The sequence below is a fragment of the Strix aluco genome, chromosome 9, assembly GCF_031877795.1.
Source record: "Strix aluco isolate bStrAlu1 chromosome 9, bStrAlu1.hap1, whole genome shotgun sequence".
Taxonomy (NCBI): domain Eukaryota; kingdom Metazoa; phylum Chordata; class Aves; order Strigiformes; family Strigidae; genus Strix; species Strix aluco.
Genome location: NC_133939.1, coordinates 11,347,985 through 11,373,136, shown reverse-complemented (window position 1 = coordinate 11,373,136; position 25,152 = coordinate 11,347,985). Strand labels below are relative to the sequence as shown.

At 42.7% G+C, this 25,152-nt stretch overlaps 1 protein-coding gene across 1 annotated transcript; it reads right to left on the bottom strand.

Annotated features, from left to right (window-relative positions):
* Positions 1 to 354: 354 nt before the first annotated feature.
* MOGAT1 (monoacylglycerol O-acyltransferase 1) lies at positions 355 to 25,152 on the bottom strand. Its single transcript, XM_074833688.1, has 6 exons — positions 24,313 to 25,152; positions 13,900 to 14,078; positions 13,266 to 13,467; positions 10,452 to 10,626; positions 6,713 to 6,912; positions 355 to 3,857 (listed from the first exon to the last, which is right to left on the bottom strand). The coding sequence occupies exons 1-6, from the start codon at positions 24,857 to 24,859 to the stop codon at positions 3,703 to 3,705; spliced, it is 1,458 nt and encodes a 485-aa protein (XP_074689789.1). The 5' UTR covers positions 24,860 to 25,152; the 3' UTR covers positions 355 to 3,702.

The following is a 25,152-nucleotide window of genomic DNA, read 5'->3' as shown; positions in this document are numbered from 1 at the left end:
GTTCCTCAGAGGAGTCACCCACCCTCCTGTGCTCTGGCCTCCCTGCAGCACCCCTTGGCCCTGCGTTCCTGGTTGTGGGCTGCTGCAGCCCGGCCCTTCCCTGCCGTGGATCTTCTTCCTCAGCCCCTTTGGGACTGCCAGCAGGAACCTGGCTTCAGGTGATGCCTCAGAAGACTGCAGCAAGCAATCCATCCATCTTCCCTGTTCCCCTGGTTTCTCAGCATGTTATAACCACAGCCTTATAGCCAGTTTCAGACGACCTCTTGAGTTCAGTCAGGCTCCTACGGTCCGAGGGATGAAGCCCTTACCCAACAGCAGTGATGCAGATTTGAACTCCAGTCAACACAAGAACGCTTTGGTACAAATCTTTATTATCTTGCACCTCCTTGCCACAGCTATCATTGAAACAGCTGACATTCATATTTTACAGGCACCATAAAAAATTACAAAGTGTAAAACACACTTTGTAGTTCACAAAGAAAAAATTCTTGAGGATTGACTTTCTGTAAACAAAATTTGGCAGAGATGTTCACCCCCAAGGGAACAGGCAGGCACTGTCATCACGACGAGCACATTGGGGAGGCAGCGTTTGCACAGTGTAGAGGCAGAGCATCTATCTTGTTGATAGATGACTAGCTTCCCTGGGATTACCTGTGTCATTAAAAGGCACAAAGAGAAACACAGCACAAAGCAGGCCCTGGTAAGTGTGGACATCCCACCAGAAATCTGAGCACTACCCCATTCTTCTAATCACAGCTGGGGGAGGAAGGTGTCACCATTCCTACTAGCTGTGTGCTCTTGCTTTCTCAAGCATGAACTGCAGCTGAAGACTGCAGTTTTAGATGACACCATACCTATAAGGTTTAGAGACTGATACTCTGTTTTAAAATAGTCCTAGATAAACTAGACAATTTGTTAATAAAAGGTAGTTTGGAAGGACCATCCTAAGCAATATGCAGCAGTTATTGAGCAATATTATATATTTAAGTAACTCAGAGATTTTGGTTTCCTTTTTTCCTCCATCTTCCTGTGTTACAAAGCAATGAAAATTTCAGTAGTCAGAGTAACACAATCCCTACTTGTTCTAACTGTGCCAGTTATGGATGGTATTCAGAGCCCACAATTTTCTCATGGAATTCAGAGGTAAGCCTGTTTGTAGGGTACCTTCTGGACCAGATATTGCCCCAAAATCAGTATCTGCATATTCCCTAAAAGTTTTGGCTAATTTGATCAACAATGATCCATTGTTATTTCCCATCCTCAACCCAACGCTAATGCTTTTAAATTTACATCCTGAGCGTCTATATCATTAAGATAATGGGAAAAGAGCAGACTGAGAATGAGAGGAAATATCTCATTAGAGCAGATGATCTAGGAGAGAACAGCCTGACACAGACTCCAAATTCTTCTTTCGTGAATAATCAGCACTACTCATCAGGGCAGGCAGCAAAAAAACAAATCCAAAGGAAATTTCACACAGCTGGCTAAGCAAAAATAACTACTCAGGGCTCATCACTTACTACAGTCCTCAGGGAGACCTCTTCCCAGGTATCAAACCTCCCATGTTTGACCTCCCTAGACACACGCCCTTCCAAGAGCTGAAACAATCCTGATCTTAAACTCATGTTAAACATGCACAGTTCTGGCGCTTCCTCTTTTCAAGCCCTGCTCCTAAAACCCGTATCTGCTGAACGATAAGCCACCACTCAGTATTTTGTATGCATACATAGTCCTTCAGAGATCTTAACCCAGGGAAAGATGTACAGAGGGTGAGGAGTAAGATGTCTACACCAGGCAGCAAAGGCATGGGAAGGGAGGGCAAGCACATGGGGCACCAAGAAAGCTCAAGCAGAGCAGAGGTGAATTGTGGGCACACTGACAGCAGTCTCTCAGGGAAGAGAGGCTACTTCTTCAGGCATTGTGAATTCCAGCCCTAGCTCCCAGAAAGACATCTGTCATCCTAGAGAAAGCGGAAGCAGGATTCACTGGCTCAGTGCTGGTCACCTCTGAATGACAGGTAGGTCTCCTAAGAAAACCAACCTGTTGCTGCAGCACATCAGATCAACACACATCCACTCTGGTATACATTCACTTAGCTTTGGTTCATTAGGGGTTCACTCCATAGGAGTCAAGATATTTCCACTCTTTTCTTTAATGACCTTCATCTTGCTAAGATCTTTTCATTCCAGAGTTTTAACTTTTTCCCAAAGTCCCACCTGCGTTTCTTCTGACAGGAGACTCCAGCCCAGCAAGCACACAATGTGTCCAGTGTGGAGCCAGTGTTGCTACTCCTGGAGCACCCCAGTGCTGAACTGACCCAGGTGCAGATGCCCCAGGCTGCGTGACAAGCCTTGTGCATGTCCTATCAAAGCACCTAATTGATGTAATAGTCAGGCACCAAAACTGCTTAAAACAAACCAAACACTTTGATAAAACCAGATCTGCAAAGTCCATATGCAGATAAAAAGCATTTACAAATACATGGATTTATCTTGTAAAAATATTCAATAATATACTCTAATTCCTTCACACACCATCATCTCTAACATCTAGGCATTTTAACTGAAAAAGAGTTTGGCTAAGATTTTTTTTTCTTAAACGGATATCTACATTTAGGATAAACCTCTCAAATTTAGGCACCTGGTTTGTATATAAAGCATCCTCTTAACCTGCTGTACCCTAGAGCTGTGCTCACACTGCCTTGGCAACTACAACTGTGTCACACTGCAGCACAGCTTTCCACATAATTCCCCACACCTAACAGTAGGGATGAAAAAGACATAGACCAAGGATGCTTTTCTTGGTGACCTTTCAGAACTAGACTGAACAAACTGGGCTCCCCTTGCTTCTGTGAAAGTGCTCGGCATATGACCATTTTTAATTTGCACAAGATGTAAAGTTCACATGATTCCCCTACTAGCTTTCTCGGTACATTTCTCCTGTCCTGTGCCTGCCAGATCCTCTGAGGCTGAAACTACCAAAGCTGCTTCATCTTCCAAACTAATGATCCAAAGCACAGCTTGTCCAAAAAGTCACATCATTCAGTGCTTCCCACCCATCAGCATATACATGCACACAGAAAACTCAACACACTGTTCTCCTCCAAACAGAGGGTTTGGTTTGCTCTGCTCCGTAACTTGGACAAAACACTTCTGCCTATTTAGGGCAGAAAGCTCCTATTTGTTCTTGAATTCACATGCAAATGGCTTATGATAGCCATCTGCTGAAAAAGTACACCTTCATTTCTATGGAAGAGCAGCAGGGTTTTCTGATATTCAGAGAACCAACATGATGTCATGTTTGATACATGCTGGTAAGTCTCTCAACTTCTAATCAAAGACTTCTTGAGTTTATACTTCTCCTGCTTGTGATCTCATGCTGGGGCAATTTCCTCTGCTGAAGCTATGGTTAGGTACCATGGTGGCAGGAACATCTGTATGGAGTCTCTCACTAGCATTTCTGGTACAGATGAACCTAAAAGGACAACTCAAAACAGCACTGGCTTCGAGGCTCACACCCAATGATTTTTTTTTCTTTTTTCCCAGAAGTAAGATAAAAATCAATAAATCATCTAATAATCCCTCTTAAAATTATTCCTTACCCAAGGATAATTACAGATTGCAAAATACATATTGCAAGAAAGACATCTTTCAGCATACACTGTTTTTTTCCATGAGATTTGGAATTACAAATCGTAATTTGCTACTCAAAGATGAGAGACTTATGCTCAGGGATCCCATAATTTCTTTTGTGTTCTTCAAATAATTTTCTTAGTTTCTGTAGATACAATGCATGTAGCTGTTCAATCTCTTCAGTGGTGGGGTTCAAGTTCCGTTTTACAGGGATGGGGCTTCCCACTGTAAATCAAACACAACAGCAGCATTAGCCTCACTGATGTCTCTTTCTCCCTGCTGTAACAGCTCCACCACAGCTCCCAGCGAGGTGGCTGAATTACATGGCAATTCTCTTGCCCTGGGGCCTGATCCTGCCTTTCACAAATCTGAGCCCTGGGTCTCCATCTCCACTTCCTTTTGCTCAAGTTTGGGTAAAATTAATTGAAAAAACCCATCATTTCAGTTTGGCAGCAAAAGAGCAAATGAGAAGAGAGTTAAGCTCTAACCTGAAGGAGCAGTTTACACTTCAACATACAATCCCATGGGCTATGTGTTGTCTTGCCATCAGGGTCATATTCCACAAGTTCAAAATAGCATTTAAAAAAATTTACCTTCTCACCATCTTCTGTTCTGAACTGAATAATAAAGTTATCCAATGTGAGGGACATGCCTAAGAGGACAGTGGTGCCCTCAAGCACACAGCCACATGAACAGGACTGAAGAAAATACAGGTATCTTCTGATTTATTCAAAATGGGTATTGCTGCACCAGCACCAGAAATGCTGTTGGCTACCTCAGCCTAGGGAGTGGTAGCATGTAAAACCCCCAAAACCTGTAGGGTGTCTTTGAACCATCCATTGCCAACAAATATCATTCCAACCGACGTCTTCTCCAGGCACTGCGCAAAGCCTGATGCCTGCTCTGTCGGAGCAAGAGGGAGCGCGGAAGGTAATTCCACAAAGTCCAGAGGGCAGACTCCTCTGAAAAAAAGCTATGGCTAAAAAGCCTGCAATATGCTAAGAAAAGCTTCCCATGATCTCAGTCTTCCTTGTGTTGTTCAGTCACTACAGATTTTGACAGCTGTTCTCGCACTGGAGGCACTGAGAGCTTAACAGACCCAACCAAGATTACAGAGGAAATCTGTAGAAAAGCAGAGGGTGAAAAGCACCCCCCTCGGGAGCTTTTACAAAGGCACCTGAAAATCTCTTTCAACAGATGTTGCCACTTCAAATTGGATGGTGTTGACTGAAGGGAAGGGAAGCCTAGCCAGAACCACAAAGGGGCTGATTCTGCATTTTCCTGCTGCAACTTCAGCTGCCAACAGCTCTTGCGCCCCACACGGTGCTGAAATTCAGACTTTACATGGCTAGGGGTGGGAACCCAGCCCTGGATGAAGCAATATCTTAGGGGGTGTGAAATCAATACACATCCAATCCAGGATTTCCAGAAGCATGACTGGAAATACCAAACAACCCCCAAGCCCTTCTGCAGCAGTCTCTTCTCCTAAGAGTGGAGGTTTCTTGTGCAATTGGAAACTATACTCATCTCTAATTTTCTGTGCAGCTTTAAGCAACCTGCTTAATTTGGTATTTTAGAGTTGATTCTATTTCTGAAAAGCAGTAATAATTATGAGGAATAAGTACTTCACTTGTCAAGCCCAAAACACTCAGACTTCATGGACTTTGGTTTTGCTGAACTGCATCTCCTTGCTTTAGGACAGCTTCTGAACCAGGAGGAAACACCGATACCGGGCCACATTGTCAGCAGGGCTAACCGGCTTGGGTGGAGCTCAACGTGACTCTGTAGCTTTCAGGAGCTGAGCTAACACTTTCAAAGCTGTGTTGAGCCATACCAAGAACCCCTCCATGAGAATGAAGGGACATAGTGATAGTTTTCAAAACCGAGGAAATAGGAACACCAAAGGTAAGGGATTTCTTGAGATCATACAACAAATTCTGTTGCAAGACTCTGGTCTTGCTGGTTTGAAGCACTCCTGTGCTTTAGCCATGAACCATCTCTGTCCTTGCAGTAAATATTACAATGATGAAGATCTGCCTCAAATTGAAAGACATTTTAAGCTTCAGAACAGTCTTGATGTCATCAGCCCAAGGAAAAACTGCAGAAAATACATTGCTCTCATTCCAATGCTTCAGAAACTTTTTGGCTTTAAAATAAGTGTCATCTTTAGCCTGCCTGTGCACAATGTGGGCTTTATAAATGAAACCTTTTCTAAAACATTTAACTATATGCACTGATAAGATAGAGCGGTGCATGAAGTTTAACATAAGAGGAGCTACATTTTTGTCTTAAACATTTTTATTTGATCCATACTAAAATCAAATCATCCCTCCATGAAATGGAGGGCCTTCTTAAACATCCCTTGTGGAATACCAGAAAAGCTCAATTTACTTTTCTGTAGAAACAGGCTTCATAAGTTCACTCAGCTCAGAACCTGTCTAAAAATGATTTATCCAAAATATAAAGACAGCCAGCTATTCCCTTCGCATGATGCCCAGCACAACTTTTTTAAAGGTGTGGTTGTCAATAGCATTAGTTCAAGCCATTAAAAACCAAAAGACATTCAGTCCTACACTCCAGTGAGAGTAGATGACCAGGGATGAAAGCTTTTGGAGAAAAAACTCTCTTCCAAACTGCCTGTCGACGTGGCATGCATGCTCTCAATGCTCCTCTGCCAGGCTAAGAAAGGTGCCGGGAATCTTACAAAATAACTGCAGCATCCCGAATCCACAGCAACAGCTGCAGAGCTGTGACAGCCCTCTGGTACAGACTGGAGAGCCCCTTGGGTTTCCTTGAGGATGGCTGAGGATACAAGCCTGTGCATAACTGCAAATGAAGAATAAGACTTGGCCTGGGACAGAAAGGAGAAAGGGAGAAAAGAATCCCCTCTTTTATTTGGGGGAGGACAGGAATTAAAAATAAAAAAAAAGGAAATATTTAAGCCTCACATACTTGCTTGAGATGCAGAGTAACTAATTGTTTCTGGTAGAACAGACTTACATATTTACACAGATATTAGTAGCACCCTTATGCATTGTTAAACATTTGCAAAAGCATTAGAAAAGGTACAGGGAACTTACCAACAGTATGAATAGGTTGCCTGTAAGGTATCAAGCCAAAACTGTACTGAAATACTCCTCTAGCATGAAATAGCGGTAAAGCAAAGCCCATTATCTTTTGCAACTTCTCCTGTACATTTCTGAGCCATGAACCTTTGGGGTTTGCAACTTGCTTGAATAGTTCATTTTCACCAAAGGAAAACACCGGGACCAGATGAGCCCTGTAAAACAGTGAACGCACTGAGAATCCCGCAGCAGCCTCCGCTTGCACTGCGGTTCACACCAGCAGTGTGGAAATGGTTTCACAATAACCAGCACAGAAAGCTTTGGCAGCTGTAGACTTCAACAGCAACAGGCATTCAACTCTTCTGATACGCAGCTGCTTTGGGTTTTTGGGGTTTTAAAAAATAGAAGTGATTGGCATATAACTAGCAACTAGATTTTGGGCAGTATTTGGCTGGTTGCTACACGTCACAACCTTTTATGACTGTCTATAATCATAAAAATCAATAACTGTATATATCATAATTATGATTATGATCTTATCCACCACTATTTCAGCAAGTCCACCTTTGTGCCGTTGCATTTTCTCCCTTGGCAAGCAAAGAAGCCTCATTGCTAACCTTATAATGCTCCCAGCCGGGTGGCGTCAAAACCAGATCTTGGCTTGCCTCTGCCTTTTGACTGGAGTAATGCACACACTTGATTTCAGCACAAAAACCGTGATAAAAAACAGACATCCTTACAGACATGAGTGCAATGCCAAATTCCTCTGCTGTCCAATTCCCAGTGAAATCCTGCTTCCTCCAGACCTCTTCAAAAACACTAGCCTGAATCCATTATTACCAGAGGTCAAATCCTACCCACAGAAATTAGACTAACTCACTTTGGCTCCTGCACAGCCTAATGAATTCTTATTCAGTTCATGAACTGGCTTGGGAGGAAAGGCGCTGACTAGCTCCTGGACAAACTACTTAGGCGGATGGAATCAGTGCAGTTGTCTCCAACAGGCAAAACCACCATTATATTTAAAACTTTGGCTGCAGTATGCTTTTTTATTCATGCTTAGTTTCATTAAATAGTATTCTACAGAGTTTAAAGAAAAAAGAGCAGGGTAATCCTAAGCAGTCTCTGAGGGATACAGAGATGTTTTATTTGCTTTACTTAAGTCTTAGCTTCTATACCTTAGCTCCATTCAGCCCAAAGTATCTTTGAGAAAAACCTTACTGTAAAATAGCAGCATTGATATAATATTGTTGGGATGAATTACTGCAGAGCTCTGAATGCCTGAGGAGGATGCACTGAGGACAGAGCTGGCTGGAAAGTACTGTGGACAATCAAAACCCACCTGTATGGAAAAAACAACTGCTTCAACAGCTTCTCAAGCCTGAGGACCCCCCCAGAATACCATTCCCACCCACTGTTCTGTCTAATGTCTGCTCAAAGGTTCTTTCCCAAATAGAGCATATAATCACCTAGCCACCTGTAAAGGAAATATCGGAAAGTCTGGTACATACTGTGGCTGTGTAAATACTCCACTTTTTACTACAACACTAAGACAAACAGAAGCATCTTGTGGTGCAATAGCACCTGGAGACTGTGGGATTTGTTTTAATCTGGTGAAAGCTTTTGCAAGATGCTATGTAGGAGGTTGAGACAGAGAAATAAGTAACTTATGATTGTGAAACTAAAGATAAGTTAGCTGATTCATCATTTGTTTCATGTCTTCAGGATTTCTTCACTTCATTATCAGGTATCTGTACTACCTTGGACCAATGTGTCTTTTCCAGAAGTGCAGAGGACTTCTGCTGACATATTCAGGCCACATCTAACAAGTTCCTAGCTGAGGAACCACAGCTTCTCCGTGCGGGCAGTACAAGAGCCAGGGCCAGAGAGCACAGGTCTCTGTGTTGCCCCTGGTCTCTGCATTGCCCCTTCCTCTCTTGATATGTGATGCTGTAGATCACAAGCACCAGAAACATACGCAGGCACTGACGGCAGGTGGTTCTTCTCATCTGTGTCCTGCAAGCCTCCCTCACCCTTTCATTTCCATGAGTTGGAAGCTTGTTTCACATTTTGTTAATTGTTAGAAACAAAATGTTAAAACCAGAAGCAATTACTGGATGCAGAGTCTTTGGGCAAGAGCTCAGGACCGCTGACAGTGCTGCAAAAGCTCTAACTGTTAAGTCATACTGTCCCATAGCCCTGCTGTATAGAAATGAAGTCAGGATTCCTACGCTTCACGTAGAAGTGGTTTTTCTTGCCGTGCTCAGCCCTAGAATGACTTGTAGCCTGGTGGTTAAGGTGTGAGGTGTAGGTTTCACTTGGGCAGAGGCAGGCATTATCACCCTGCTGGGGGCTCCAGACAACTAAGCCTCTTTAAGAAAGAGAAGGACCATCCTTTGAAACAAAGGACTTCATAGCGAAAGAACTGGCCATTCCTGTGTTTTGTAAGTGTCCTGATATTGTTGTTGTCTGTTGGCGATACTTTTGAAATCAAGGTCATGAGAGGCACAGGTGTATCTAGTTTCTCAATCCAAATCAGTTTAGATGAGAGATAAACACCAGCCTTTGTGATCTGACAGATCAGACATTCATGGACATGCTCAAAAAAAGTGCACCTAAATATTCTTCTCAATTTTATGGTTAAAAAAATAAAAGCTACTGATAGTGTTTAGGATCCCACTGTACGAATCAGCGTAAAGACTCATTTAGGCACTGGAGTCCTAATTTAGGCACTAAAGTCCTAATTTAAATCCACACAAGTGTTGTTTCTGGATACAAATTAGACTAAAATGTTACTTTCTATTAGAGAACAGATCCGTTATGAGACTCCTAGTGGTAAGTATAAGAAACCCTCTCGGAATTTTGACACAGAACAGTTTCTAGAAAAAAACGAACCTTAGCATCCTGGGTGAAAACAGAGAGCTCTTCTTCTCAGAGACCACCTTTTTTCCAGTTAATAGCTTAAAAAACTGTTACAGATCAATCAAGACTAACTTTGGTTTCTTTTTTCATTGCTTTGCAGGTCAATATATAATCCTGGGAGCTGTTCAGAAAGCTTAGCAGGAATAAGTCATTGGTTCCAATATTTCTAGTTTCCAGTCCAGAACAAACACAATAGCTTATACTGTGTAAATCACTCAAAAGATATTAATACCATCTGTCTAGTTATACACTGATGACTGTTTGATAATAAAAAATAAGCTTGTTTTTCTTGAGATTTTCACCAAAAATTCCCAGAAACTTACTTTTGCAAATAACAATCTTCAAAAACAAGTCTTTAGAATAAAAGTGAAAACAAATGTTCCTAGACCACAATTTTCAGTTATTTAATAAAACAGGGCCTAGCTTTCTAGTATTTTTTTTGCTTGCTTAAAACAATAAGAAATTTCTATCGAACTTCAATTTACAGAACAGAAAACAGCATGTCTGCCCACTCCGCAATAACAGACAAGGTTTACTGATATTGTTTCATAATTCCTACTCTTTGCTAGTGCAAAAAACAACTGAAACAAAACACCAAGATATGCTAATAACACCTACAACTTACAAATTATGAAAGTCAAAAGGAGTTTTCAACACTCCCAGATTGGATCTAGGTGGATGGACAGGCTCCTGTGCCAGACATCTGCATGTTCTTAGACAAGTAATTCTTTCAAATTCTAATTATATGGTTTAATATGTATAATATGAACTATTTAAGAATCAATCTGTATTCAAAGCATGCTTACTACAGCAGTCCAGATGAGAAACCTACCCATGTTTCAAGGCCATTTTAATAAAGCCCTTCCTCTTGAGGATGTTCAAAGTTAAACTTCCAGGATGTGCATTCAGAGATTCCTCTGCTCCTCCGATCACAATGATGGACGCATGGCCACCTCCTTTGTTATTCAGCACGTATGAGACACTCTCCTTGGATGCAGAAACCATTCCTTCAGAAGCAAACATTTTAAGAGTGACCACTGGACTTCATGTACAAGTACAGTGAAATTTAAGAAATATTTTTAAATATCTAAATGATGTGTCAAAATTATTACAGCACAGGGCAGGGTTCAAAGATTTGGGTTCAACCCCCTCACTCTGCAGCAGATTCAGTCTTAGGTAAATCTTTGGATTTCACACTGATGAGCTAAATGCTGTTTGCCTGTCACAGCAGTTTTGAGATCTTCAGGGAAGAGTGTGCATTTCTGCCAACTTACCTCTCCCTCAGAGCAATTCTGTGCCCGAGAACAGAAGAGTTGAATGGCAGCAGATAGTGCTGAGAGGCAGCAAGAGCCATACAGCAGGTGCATATAAACACAGGCACAGAGGGTTTAACAGAATGAATAGAGGACTTGTGAACGCAAACACGGATCTACAGTGCCAAGCTGATCCCCTTTGTTCTTTTCAAAGCTATAAAGCAGCAGCTCCATCTAAGGCAATGGCATGACAGCGTCAGAAGAAGCAGAAAAGGCTCACTTGTACCATTTTCGATGACTGAATCAGCTCATTCTCTGGTAACCAGGATCTGGCACTCATCAATCTATTTAGGCTAAAATAGAATATGTGAAGCTTTCCTGGTACTCCTGCTGATCCTGATACTTCTAATCAGAGGCACACTGCTGTACTAGCCTTTAACATTGACTTAGACCTGAACTTGACGCTTTGGAAAATCCCCTTTCTAACAGATGTGTGCCTGACCCCTCCAGAGTTCCTTTGTGCCACAAGTTTTACTTCAAAGGCTCATAGTGGTACCATTTACCCAGAAGCCACGTTTAATTACATTGTGTTGAAATAATATAGTCTAAATGACAGTCTAGAGATCAAGTCTAGTTTGTGGTGTTACTTTCTGGGGGCTTTTGTTGGGGTTTTTTTGTTTGGGGTTGGTGTTGGTTTTGGTTGGTTGGTGGGGTTTTTTACAGGGTTAGTAACAAAGCATGCTCTTTTGGACACCAAGTAAATCCTTCATCTCCTGTTACCTACCTTCTTTTTTTCCCCATTAGGGACATTACAACATGGATTACAAAAATCTCACAAGAAAGGCAAGATGACTGTGATCTAGTTTTGAGAGTTGGCAACCAAGAGGAATAGGTTGCTACTGGAGCAAGTTCAGACCTCAGTAAAAAGCTACTTCCATTTACCATGTATGTCTTTACAGTCACTGTTATTCTGAAAAATGCAGCTAACCTGAGACTCACAAATAATTTGAGTAATCTCGTTCACCTGTTGGCATGCATTTTCTCTGGAAGAGAAAACAAGAGCCACTGTCTTTCCCCGGGACAAATTTATCTCCCTGCTGAAGCTGAGATGTCAGCCCACGTGCAGGGCACTGTTCCATGCGCTCACACAGCAGCTTGGTAGTGCTGCAACTGCTCTTCCCAATGACGACAACTGCAGCCTGGGAGGCTTCAGAGACAGGCAGCAAAAGACTAAGAGATAAAACAGTGTGCTAGGAGCATGGCTCCCAGTACATGGAAGATTTTGCAAGTATGTTACAATGTGACTGATAACCTGCATTATACCAAAGGACCCCTCTGGTTTATCAGCTACATACCTGTGAAAAATGAGCTACAATGCTGACTGTTCTTTAGCATGCTTTTTACTCAAGTTGTTTCTCATCTAGCAGGTAACTATTTGTTCCTGTAGGTCAAGATGCCAAAAATGTGTAAAGCGGACTTCCAGGCTAGGTAATGTTTAAAATTGTCATTTTCCACCACTGCCTCTCCCTTAACTTTACAAGCCTGAAAAAATCCTCTCAGAAATAATATTTGCATGGAAAGGCATTCTCTGGTATGTTGAAGTATACATGGATACGCAATTCTGATATTAATCTGAACAACATCCCAGGTATGTTTCTATGAATGGAACAGCTGCACAGCTTATCTGAAATCACAGCGTCTGTGTTGCAGTCAGGAATAAGAGCTAGAGCTCTGTCTCCCAAACATATTCTTGTGCACCAGACCATACTTACTCAAATGCTCTAGTTTAATGAATTTAAGTAAAATAACTCCTGTATTAAACCACTGTGGGAGAACACTAGTCCTGATTTCATTATACATTCTTCTGTTCCCCAAACTTTATTGCTTGTTATTTTTATCTTTTATTAGTGCAGTACCAGTCATGAATATCACCCCTTTATGACAAATGCTCCTCAGAACAGAGAGAAAAAGTTCCTGTCTTTAGAGTTTACATCTCCATCAAAATTACACAAATTTGCAATATGAGACCTCAGTCAGAAGTAGGTAATTAACTTCCAACTAGAAAGATACTTGTGGTGAGTAGGACTTGAAGCCCTTCAGGTAAGAGATCATCCTCAATTTGTTTTACAAATGTCTGTGCAATGACTAAACAATGTTATATATTAATATGCCCTCCTCATCTTGTAAATAACTGGTACTCAGTAGTTCTGTCTCACAGTTCAAGAGAAAAACAGAAAGGAAAAAAAGCTTAGGGGTATAGTTTAACAAAACTATTTAGCACCAACGCTGATCCTTCTGAAGTACGTACCATTTATAGGTACAGGACTAGACCCTACATTTGAAGCAGAAGCTGTAATACAGAGCAACAGCTGAGACATTCTGCTTTTACCTACCAGCACTCATTATGTATTCTCTGAAGAAGGGACAGCCAAACCAGATGGGCATGATATGAAGATATGGAGTAAGCCCAGGAAATAAATTTTTGAAACTTGGACCGGTGCAAAAGTTTCCAAAGGCTCCAGCTACCAGGACCCCATGAGGGTGAAAGCCAAGTAAGTAGTTGTGATTTGGACTCAGATCTGAAGTTTTTATAAGCTGAAAAATAGAGACAGTGGAGAACATTATAACACTTACCTAAGAAGGAGTCTCAAAAAAAAGCAAGTATGGAGATTGAACATTGACAGGACACAGAACTGATGACAATTCGTTTCCTTCTGAGTACTTTAAACTACTGTCCCATTTTACAGCTGAACAAGGTTTAAACAGATGTGTCTCAAGATACCATGTCTAGCATTTACTGTGCTGAGGTACTATTTTGTGACCCAACAGTCCAAGTAGAAAATCAGCCCCTGCCCCTTTCTGTCACTAAATCTCAGACTTCCCGTGTTTTAAAAAGAAGTTAAGTTCACCCTGGAGTAAGTATTCGAATTTTACCAAAGATGAGTCTTAGATGTTTGTCCACGCTCATGGCTCTTCAAGCTGTCTCTGTTCCAAAGTTTACAGTTCTGTGAGAAATGTTTTACTCACGTGAATGGGAAAGTATTCCCTAAAGTACTTCCAAACAGTCCAGCTTCTGACCCACTGGGACCGTCTGCCCCCTGTGCATGGCGTTTCCCAGTCGAGGTAGAGCCACAGCAGGTACAGAACAGCGAGGAACCAGAAGTTGCCCAGGATCAGGATCACGAAGAAACCACAGCAAAACTCTGCTACAAGAGACAAAAAAGGAAACCACAGCAAACATTAATCACGCCTGTCTCCTTTTAAGACCTTGAATTTTTATTACAGATGCTACTCAAAATGCATACAAATTGAAGTTATCTTATTCCACATTGCGTGAATGTTGTTACACTGAGGGTGAAACACCAGCAAGGGTGTATCACCTCAGTCTATGTTTCTTAATCTACTGCACAACTGGATGAATAAGCCTAAGGTGATGCTGGTTTACTTTAAGAAAACAAAAGCATAAGCTGAGAACCAACACACTTGTCTTCTCCCCATGGTGAGGGTGAACACTAATGTTTGGTAGAGAGCATCTGGTTTACCTAAGGCAGAATAAAAGAAGACAGCAAGAGCTACCAAAGATGTGATGCTCCAGTGAGTGAGAAGAAGAGAGGAGAGCTAGGGAAGGAAAGAGGGGAAAGGGGGCCACAGCAGCCTGGGAAGAGTGCTCAGTGACTGGCCAAGGACGTGCACTAGACAAGACCAAAACATCAAAAGGTGCCATTTCAGTCTCTAAACATGTCCCTGTAAGCAGAAATTCACCATTGCTCTGGGAACACAACAGCAGTTTGAAGTCCTGATACTTTCAGACCCAGGTTAATAAGAATTATAACATCCTACCACAACAGTGATACATAGGAGGTGCATTATACACAATTCAAAAAGCCAGAAAAAGTTGTTTGATTAAATAGAATGTGTTATTTGGGGCTCAACTCTGAAATAATTATTCAGGGAAACTCCTTATGGAAACATTACCTCTGTAGGACTTGCAGAATTTTGCACTCTTGCAGCAATGGACAGAGTCAGCTGAAAGCAGAGTAGGGCAGTACCTGCTGCTCTCCACCCTGCAGTACACCCCGCAGCAGTCTGCTCGCTCTGTCTTGTGAACAAAACACATCAGGCTCACAAATCAGAGTAATTCAGCAGATGCTGAAATCCAGGCTTGCAAGGGAGCCAGGGCTTTAGCATCATGTATTTATACAATGGCTAGCAAAACAGGACCCAGTCCTCACTGGATGTCTCAACAGGCAGAGTTGTATGAAACACACACTTTTCTGTGATATTTTACAAAGCAGAAGTAGTACTTTGCATGTCCCACAACTGACTGACTTTCACGAGGGCAATATCTTGTTACCTCCTAAAAGGAGTTACACCAGTGAAAAATGTATTGAGCTAAACACAAATGTAGATAGAGTGGAGTAAAAAAATAACAGAAGTACATCAGGCAATAATTTGGCTAACACAATGTAAATATTACCAGAACTGAAAACTTTGAAATAAGCAGACAGACCAACAGTAAAAGCCACTTATCCTAGTTAAGATCAGCTTAATTCAAGAGAGATTACTTGAGCATTGAAAACTCACAGCAGATTCCCTATACCAAGCAGGTTTCAAGCTGCTGAAACTCATAGTTTAACTTGGGTCTATGGGCACTCTGTGTTTCTTCCAACCTGAACACTATTTTTTCTGAACTTCTGTCAACTTGCCCTTGTGCATAGTTTGACTGTGCCTTCAGAAAAGAAATTGATATATTGTCATGGGGTAACTGAGAACTACTGCAGAATCCAGAAGCAGACAGAGCAAGGAAAGGTGCTGGTTAGACTGAGAAGGTGAAAAAAGGGATAAACATTCTCATTTCCAGCAGGGAATGAGCAGAAAAATAAGGAATTGCATCTGCTCCAAGGAAGGGAGAAGGGAACAACCATAAACAAAACCAGAAGCAGGATCAAATCTACTGTTTTGAAGGATACTCCAGTCTTCAGTACCATCAGTACAGAAGCTCATTGCTTCCTGCTTAAACAGGCAGTCCTGGTCTTGCACAGAGAAGCACCTCAGTAAGAGCTCTAGAAAAATACCACAGCTAACTGAGGCCCACAGACATCCAAAGTTGACGTGGAAAACTCTCAAAAGCTGCAACAATGAGTTCTCGGGAACATTGTTAATGCAGGACAAGTAACGCGGGTGAAAGATGACACTCACTTCCACTGCTCCGGATGGAGAATCCACTGGGAATCCCACACCAGCAACACTTCAAAATAGGGCACAGAAATATTTTGAGGAAAAGTCATTATCTGTTCTTTGAAGAAGAGATCCTGAAACTATATAAATTTCTAGGAATGCTGATCTGGACAGGATGCCAAAGTTCATGGTCTAAGTTTGAACAAGTATGACAAGTTTTTATTTGCCACAAATCAATTAATTTCAAGTTGTTATGCAAAAATTGGTAAGTATTTGTATTTCCTATCCTTCCTTTCAGAAGAACTTTTGGCTCAGCACAGAATTACATGGCTTTTTACTATTAGTTTCCTAGCCAAATAGCTGAAAGGTGCTCTTGATCAAAGCATCCTTGCTGTGAGAGCTAATTAAATCAGCAGTGGTAAGTGCCAGATAGCAGTATTTAATACTATGCAGACAAACATACAGGAGATCAACAAGCTCACTGCTTTGCTTTAGATAGAACACGTTCCTGCGTGCATGTAAGGTACAGGAAGATAAGTATTTTGTCAGCATTTCCTAAGGGGAGCTCAGCATCTCGTAGAACAAAGCCAATCTATTACTGCATTCGCAATGAGACACACAAAGAAAATTCCTTTTACCATACCTCCTCATTATTTCAATCCATTAACAGCCCGCAAGAGGAGTTAAACAGTGATGACTCAAAACCAGTGAGCCTATTAAGCACAAGACCAGTGTTTTCTCCTTCAGAAAAGACAGTGAGTAAATAAAGGGCAACCACTTTACCTAAATTCATAAACAAACTCCAAGCAAAAGGTGAACAACTTGGAAATCAACACTTTACTATATCATTGCCTCCTTGGATGTAGTTCCAGTGTAGACTGTAAGCATAATTTTTTTGCTTAAACTTTAATTAAAGCTTTGAAAGTATCTCTGTGGTGTATTGGAACAGTGGGGAAAAGGGAAACAATATGGATTAAAAGACAAATCACTGCCATGGGACTCTGAACATCTGGTTTGCCAGCCAATGTTGACGAGACTTTACATCCCTTTTCCTCCATTTCCCCATTTACAACATGTGGATACTCATCAGCTGCAGGAAATGGATGAGAAATATTATACATAGTGTTAGCTAGCACCACTGGCAGCCGTCCCGCCCAATGATGTTTGAACATCTGATGCTTCACTCATTAAACAGGCTCTAAGTTTACAGCTGTGGGCACCAAATTCATAAAATAGTTAAATACCACAGAGAGAGGAAATAGGAAACCAGCACGCTGGGTGGGGAAATACTGGAAGCTCTGAATGTATTTGCAGTTACTAAGGAGTCAAAAATGTTTGAGTAATATCTATTGTGAGGGCCACCAAATCTAAGATTGTCCACTAGAAGAAAAGCCTGCCATTACTCTCGGAGCAGTCGCAGACCATGTCTGGCCCGTGCAGGTGTATCCTAGGTGGCCAGGGCGTTCGGCTCAATCCCACCAGCACTACGGGCTCCCCGTAGGACCCCACAAAGCCACACAAAGCGGCTCGCACCAAGACCTCCGGGCTTCTCGACAATTCGGACAGGTCTGAGCGACGAGCCAGTTCCTGCCGTGCCCTTAGCAAAGGTTTCTCTAAACAGACTGTGCTCCTATGTCTTAAATGAGCTGGAGACTTTCAGAGTCCAGCAATTTGAACCTCATCCCACAAAGGACGTGATAAACAGGACATCTTTATCCCTCTGGCTTTCTAGGGAATACACAGGTAGAGATGTGATTTTTAATATTGTACTTCTCTGGGCTTTATGAGTCCATGTGCATACCAATACACACAGCAAGGTGAAAAGCTCATTCCTTACATTGACATCCACAAGGAAAAAAAATGAAAGATGGCATATTCTTCAACAACCACACTGATGTACCTGCAACAGAACAGTCCTTTCCTCATCTTCAGTCTTCAGAGCAGTAATGCCTCCGAGCTGGGTGACTGAGGAATGGAACATTGGAGGTAACACACCAGGAGAATTGCAGAGTGGTGTTTGCATCCCTAATGAACATTTGCTCCTCTCTACTGTCCCTCAAGGTACCACTGATAAGTTGATTTTGGCATTAAAAAATTTATTTTCCGTGCTTAGTGGATTCTTTCATTAGGGTAAAAGGAAAAAAAAAAGTGAAGATCAGCCTTAATTTCTGGAAATACTTTCTAAATTATTTCTAAATCATAAAGAAAGGTATAGAAATTTAAATGAAATAACACATAGAGCAAATGGACTCCAACAGTCCCACCGAAGGAAGATGTGAGACAACAGGCAACACCTGAGAGGAGGCAACCTGTCAAGGCAACAGGAAGCAAGTTCATGTCTCTGCAGAATACTGCTCTCTAGCTTTTACACAGAAAGCCTCTTTTTAAAAAGTAGAGTCATCATGTGAGTACTATCCTGTTTAAAGCCTACTAGCCTGTGCAATTCTGTCAAGACACAGATTTCCACCAGAATCACAGGAACTTGCTGCCACTTTTTACCCATGGCAGATATAGACTCCCCAGCAAAGAACAAACTGGGAATTTATTTAAACTAACTGCACTGGAAAACTGTTGAAGTCCACAAGAATTTGGTAGCCATCTCCAGGAGCGAGGCGGTAAGGAGGTCACCATTTGCTGAATACATATCAGTCTCCTGTAGTGGAGGTCCTTTGTCAGTTTATTGGTCACAACTAGGAGATCCAGTCACCAGAATATTTGAGCATTCCTATCAAGGGACCTGTATTTCAACACTACTACGATAGCAAATACAAATCCTCAAATGCCAAGGTTTGGAGGCTGGTTTAAAGGCTTGTTTACTCTGGAATTTGGTTCCAGTTCCCAAGCAAACAGACCTTCCATTGGCAAATACTGATAAACTAGAGATACACAGCATTAGGCAGTATTGACTTGTAGATGGAGTGGTCTGGATACAGTAAATCCCCAAGTTACTAATTACCAAATCCTGAGACAGCATGCCAAATTTAGTCTACGTATCTCCTGTTTCTTTTATTTCTCCTTAGGCATCCACTATCAGTTATGTTCACATACAGGTTGCCAAGCCAGGGCCTCTGGCCTGAAGCAGCACAGTCATTTTTCTCTTCGTATGCTTGAGGGATACAAACACATATACACAGAGACAGGGTTAAATTCCCTCCCTAAAATGTAGGTAACAGAGGTAGCATTCCTAGAAATACCAGTCAGTCAAGCATCAGTAAGTACCCTGTTATCCTCTGCAATCGCACATCAGTCCCTACTAGTGGGCCAGCAAGAAGCTTCAGGGACAGATGAACACAGACTGACAAAAACAAGTAGCAATACCAGCCAGCTTGCTGGGGAAGGCTCACAGAGCTTAGCTGAGTTTTCTTAGGTATCAAAAGAGAGTTTTTAAAAAAAGGCTTTGAGGAAGAACGAGACCATTTTAGTTAGCCAGCTACAGCTGATGAATTAAATCAGCACCAAATAACAAAACATTGTGACATGTTTGGGGGAAAGGTTATTTTTTGCTTTAGCACATCACCGGCTTTCTCAACATGTAAGTTGCTTATTATTCCAGCAGCAATATCTCACTCTGTGGCAACTGTTTCATCATTTCTTTTCTTTTGGGGAAGCCAGATCCACAACTCAAAACTGTCTCCAGCCAAGTTCAATTAACAGAGTGCTTCATCCTACATGCTACATGCACAGAAGTTTAATCACTAGAGAACAGGATGTACTTTAATACACACCAATGTCTTTAGCATATTATTTTGTGGCTTCATACATATTAAAGTATACCTTTTATTATGTACTGATTTTGTATTATTAAGTATTTTGCAAATAAACACAGGGGCGCATGCACAACAGTCACTTCCTAGGTCCCCAGTAAGGAGAAGACCAGGGTGACCAGCGTGCCACTGCTGGACCTCGACAGTGAGCCATAGAAGATGCACCATTCTCCCCTACCACCACCTTGTCTCAAAACAAAATCCTGGTGTCCTTGTCACCGGGTTAAACTCTCTCTCATTGTCTGGACCAAGACACCACCACTCCACCCAAGTTACCTAGTTCTGATTTTGTACATGCTCAAATTCCACTGTCCCTTTTCACATCACATGCTCAGAAGTTGGCAGAGCAGCTCAGGGATTCACCTTCTAGCTTTATTTTCTCCAAAATGCTGTCATTTGATTTGTGTATATTAGAGAGGAAGAAAAACAAAAGGCTAAAGTACCTGCAAAGCAGCACTTAAACCAAATGCCATTGATTTTTCTTTGTTTAAATTGTTTTGCCTTTAAACGAACCCTTTGATCTACCTCCTGCCTAGGTACTGAACACCTCCTGAGGCACACTGACCCTCACTCACAGATGTGCAGTACTGAGGCACACAGCTCACCCCGCAGCACGCTTACATACCAAGGGTAAACTGCTGCTCAATTACGGTGCAAGAAACAGAAAACCTACACTCCTTCCTAACAGGAGGATATCAGACATACTGTTAACTGCAGAAAAATTAATTCAGTCAAAGTTTTTAAGAAAAGTATTTCCAAACTTAAAAACAAAGATTTCATGCTAAACACCACGGACATCCATTGCATTCATTGACAGTGACAATTTATTTTGTGTGTATACACACCGTGAAACCTACAGAACAAAAATGAGAGCAATGTAACCTCTTTGCTCTCACCCTCAGTCAGTCTAGCAGCACTTACAGGCTTGAGATTTCCTTTCTCTGCCTGGGGTCGGGCCAGACAACAGCACAGAGAGATCACAAGCAGGTATCGGCACACAGCTTCACGGGTGGGCACGATGTGGGTGCTGCAGGAGCTTGGGATGGGGACAGACCTGCCCCGCACTGTCAGCCCCTGGCCAAGCCAATGAACCTCTAATAACAGTAACTGCAGGCTCAAAACTACATCTATCAATATCGTCTGTTTCAGCTTTTTTTCTAAAGTAGGTACTCTGAAACTGCAAAACGTCATACATCTGCTGTTTCAGCACTGAAACACTAATGACTTGAAATTATGCTTCAGCCTGAAGCTGTTTTGGATTTCTGCTTGATACGGCAAGAAACAGCATTATTTTATTGTTTCCTGGTTTTGAGTTTTCATAGCTTTAGTTTTCTATACTCCAGGCTGATAACACTCTTCTTTTAAAAGAAGAAAGCCCATTTAGAACTCCTCTTTTTCATGGAACTTTACCTAAACTACTTTAGTCTGCTGCACTTTGAGCACATAAAATAGGAAACCATATGGCAGTTTCAGCTGGCACAAAGTGGGAAACTGTTAATTTCTTTTATCTAATCCAGAAGCCCTTAGATACAGTATTTCAGAACTTATTTTTGCTTCTGGTGTCATGCCCCCGGATAACTAACAGAAGAATCACTGCTCCAATGAAAAGTTCTTTTCTGCTTGAGGGCGAACTTTGGCAGCTCGCAGCACAGAACCGGGAAGGAAGCACAGGAACTTACAGAATTTTAAAGAGGTTCCTTTTGTACATAATGAAATTCTGTGCACATCTGTACAGTTTTTTGAGGCAGAGGCATGTTTATCCTGCCTACGCTCTGCAGCAGAAGCAATGTATCTGTAGCGCTGACCCAGCCCAGGCCAGTATGCTGTGCAAAGAAGCAGAATTTTCTTGTTTGTACCCTGCTATTGCAGCTCTTTGTTCAGTATTTGTTGACTGATTTGCTTTCTACAAGTGGTGATGAGATTCACACTCTTCAACAACTATTGCAGATACGTATTTCAGGCCAACTTGTGACTAGCCTTTAGTCACACAAGCAAGTCGGCATTTTCAATCATCAATTCCACAGTCTCAGCAAACCACACAGCGTTACGACAAAGCAAGCCTGAAGAGCAAGGGGCAGAGACCAACACAATGTGCTTTTTTCATTCAATTCAGCTACTCTGAAGGGTCTCAGCCAGGAAGATAAAACCAATGTTTGATTTTCAGAGTCTTCTATCCAAGTCACATTATGGATTCTAAATTGTAATCATGTTCTCCTTATGGCTTAGTGTGTGCCAAACCGTATTTTCACATGCCACTTCCCAGATTTAAAGGATATCATTACCCAATCCAGCTTTTGCCTTTCAGGGCACTAGTTTTTAGAGTTATCTTACTTTATCTGTTAGTCCTATCAGTCCATTTTATTAAGTTATGGCACCTCACCACATACCTAGACAGACAACTTCAAGCACTAAGGGGTACCCTATTTATTTATACATTGCTCTAAACAGAATCCCTATATCTATATACGAATCATTAGTTATCATATGGAGTTATTAGTTATATGGTGTTATTATGTTTTCACATGCAGGTATTTTTACATAAGAAAGACTGAATTTACAGAAGATCTTGCTTCATATAAAGTAGTTCCAGTCATATACCAACCCCCAAACAACAAATACCCCTCCAACCTATCCTGTGATGAATTCACACAGTATTTCACTTGCACTGGGGCATCCCCTTCATGATTCAAAGCGTCACTTTTGAATTCAAGAGCTTACAAACAAAAAATGTTTCCTTACTTTGTATGCTCAGCAGACAAAAAAAAGGCTGAAAATTCCAGACATAATAACAATTCAGAACGTCAGAAACAAACCCATTTTTCACTTCTTTAAGTCATTTAGGGTTCAGCCATCTGAACTTGCCTGGAGCTAAGTGAAACTTTTTGGCCAGATCACTCCGACTGTCCTATGACTGAAAGGGTATGCCTACTAAATAACAAGGTCACCTTGGATAGCTCTAAAGATAAACATCCCCATGAAAGCACAAGCAGATGATTATGATTATTATTAGAATCAATTTGTCCACCAAAATTCCAGCATTCTTGCAAACAGATTTTTTCATGATCATGTGCACTCACAACGTAACCAGCCATAAGACCACTTTCTTGTTGATTTTCCTTGACATTTATTCCCAGGCAGACCCAGCTGCAGAAGAGAGCTGACTACTTCTCCCACTGAAATGCAGCAAGAGTGGATTTTCTGCAGCCTGATCACACTGAGCACAGAAGGACGCAATTTTCTGCAGCAGCGCTGTTACCAAGCAAGCTAGGATAAATTGTTTCCTTCCACTGCCACTAAACTTCCAGTAGATTATCATTAGACTGGAATAAGGGCACATGCCAAGAGCTAATTCAGTAACAGAAAATTAAAAGCACAGGCTATTTACAATGTAGCCACAAACATGAACTGTTTATAGTCCAACCGCATACAATTTACAGGTAACAAAACAGGCAAATGCTAAGGATAAATCGGTGAAGGTGCTTCCCCCACACACCCAAATCTTTTTTGCGTGGTCTAACCTGACAAAAAAAAAAATATCGTCTGAAAGACATCAGACCACCATCTGAATGATACATTTGCAAGATATACGTGGAAGATACACGCACATACATTCCTGTTCTCCTTGTAAGTCCTAAAGCACAGACGACTGACTGTAAAACATTCCAACACTTCCAGTAACATACAGGTGGTCAGTTGTTCTATACCTCAGAACAGTTTTGTTCCATACAGACTATTCAATAACCACTTCCCAATTTAGACAATCCATGGATCTAGTCCCAGAGAGTTAAGGTTTAGTTTACCTTATCAAGTGACTCATTTTATCAAGTTGAAGATACTACCCATGAGAGTAAGATTTGCTGTGAATAAGGCTTAGTGATAGGAGTCTATAAGTTATTAGGAAAATTCACTGTAGAGGAATAATCAGTGGAAAAAGTTTACCAATTAAAATTGTTAGGAACACCTTCCTAAAGCATGTCCTAAAGGACATTTTTCGTAAATTTATGGAAGTGTCTGCATTTAAGCCAGTTCACTGTCGATCCTCATTAATTTTTATCACCTTGTTAAATGAGAATTTTATTGAACTGCAGTAAAGTTATTTTACAAAATCAGTAATGAAAACAGCATTTGCCATGTACCAGCCTTTATGCTCACATTCACTTAAAAGTTGTTAGTTGTCAGAAACCTAGTGGGCGTCTCAATGACAAGACACGGTCAGTAGCTTTTTAAGCTCGTATTTGAATAAGAACCCACAGAAAGAAATAGACCCCAAAATAGAGAAAAAGCCATCCAGAGCTTTCAGGGAAGAGAAGGCCCAAGCCCAGAAGTGCGATGCTCTTGCCCGCCTGGGGATAGCTGGGGAGCCGCCCGGCCGCCTCTCCTCTCACGTGGAACCTCAGGGTGAGACAGACCGATGCCCACGGGTGACGCTGGTTAAGGAAAAAGACGATTCTTTCCCTTTTCTCTCTGGGGCAAGGGCAGGAGGGAGGAAGGCTGTTACCCAGCAGGAGGAAGGAGAAGATCCACTGTAGCACGGCGACTGTCTGGATCCTCCTCTTTAGAGGGATGTTGATGGGGGCAAACTCGACCTTCATGGTGACGGCGGGAGAGCAGCGCGGGGAGGCACGGACCCGCCGGCTCCGGCCCCAGCCCCGGCCCCGGCCCGCCGCACCTGCCCGCCGCCGCGCCGCTCTGCCGCGGCCCCGGCTTGTGGCGCAGGGACGCGCCCCCTCCCGCCGCCGGCACTGCCCACGGCCGCGGGGCGGCAGCGGGGGCCGGGCGCGGTCCCAGCAGGCGGGGACGGGGAGGCGGCCGCCCCGGCGCAGCCCGCCCCGGGCCGCGGGCACCTTCCTCCCCCGCGCCCCGCCGGAAACCTGATCCCGACCCAGGAGCGGGCAAGAGCCCGGGCGACGCTGCGGGCGAGGCGGGGCGCGGCACGGCGCTACACCCGCCCCTTGTCGCTGAACCGCCCGACGCGGCTCCCGCAGCCCCGGCCCCCGGCTCAAACAACCGACACCAGGCACCGGGCGAAGGCCGCGCGGCTTCATCGGGCCGAGCCGCAGCCCCAAGCGGGGCGGTGCGGGCGGCCCGCGCACGGCCGCGCCCGCGGGTTTTTCTCCTCCGGGCGTACGGCCCTTCGGCCGTGCCCGCAGCCCCCCGCGCTTGCCTCTTCCAGTTAAAGTCCTTGCGGAGGTGGAGCAAGAACTGAACGCTCCTGTGGGGTTGGGGTTTGACTCTTCCCTTTCTAATGGAACCGGCACACACACAACCCCCTCCCGGCCCCGGCGCTCCACCCGCGGTCTCAGTGACAGGTACCGGCAAAAAAAAAATCCCGTCTGAC

Excerpts from the sequence above, each read along its gene's own strand:
- MOGAT1 (XM_074833688.1), bottom strand. The coding sequence starts at position 24,859 with ATGAAGCCGCGCGGCCTTCGCCCGGTGCCTGGTGTCGGTTGTTTGAGC. Across the intron at positions 13,468-13,899 it reads GGGAATACTTTCCCATTCAC|CTTATAAAAACTTCAGATCT; the intron begins GTGAGTAAAACA and ends TCTATTTTTCAG. Across the intron at positions 10,627-13,265 it reads AGAATACATAATGAGTGCTG|GAATGGTTTCTGCATCCAAG; the intron begins GTAGGTAAAAGC and ends TTGCTTCTGAAG.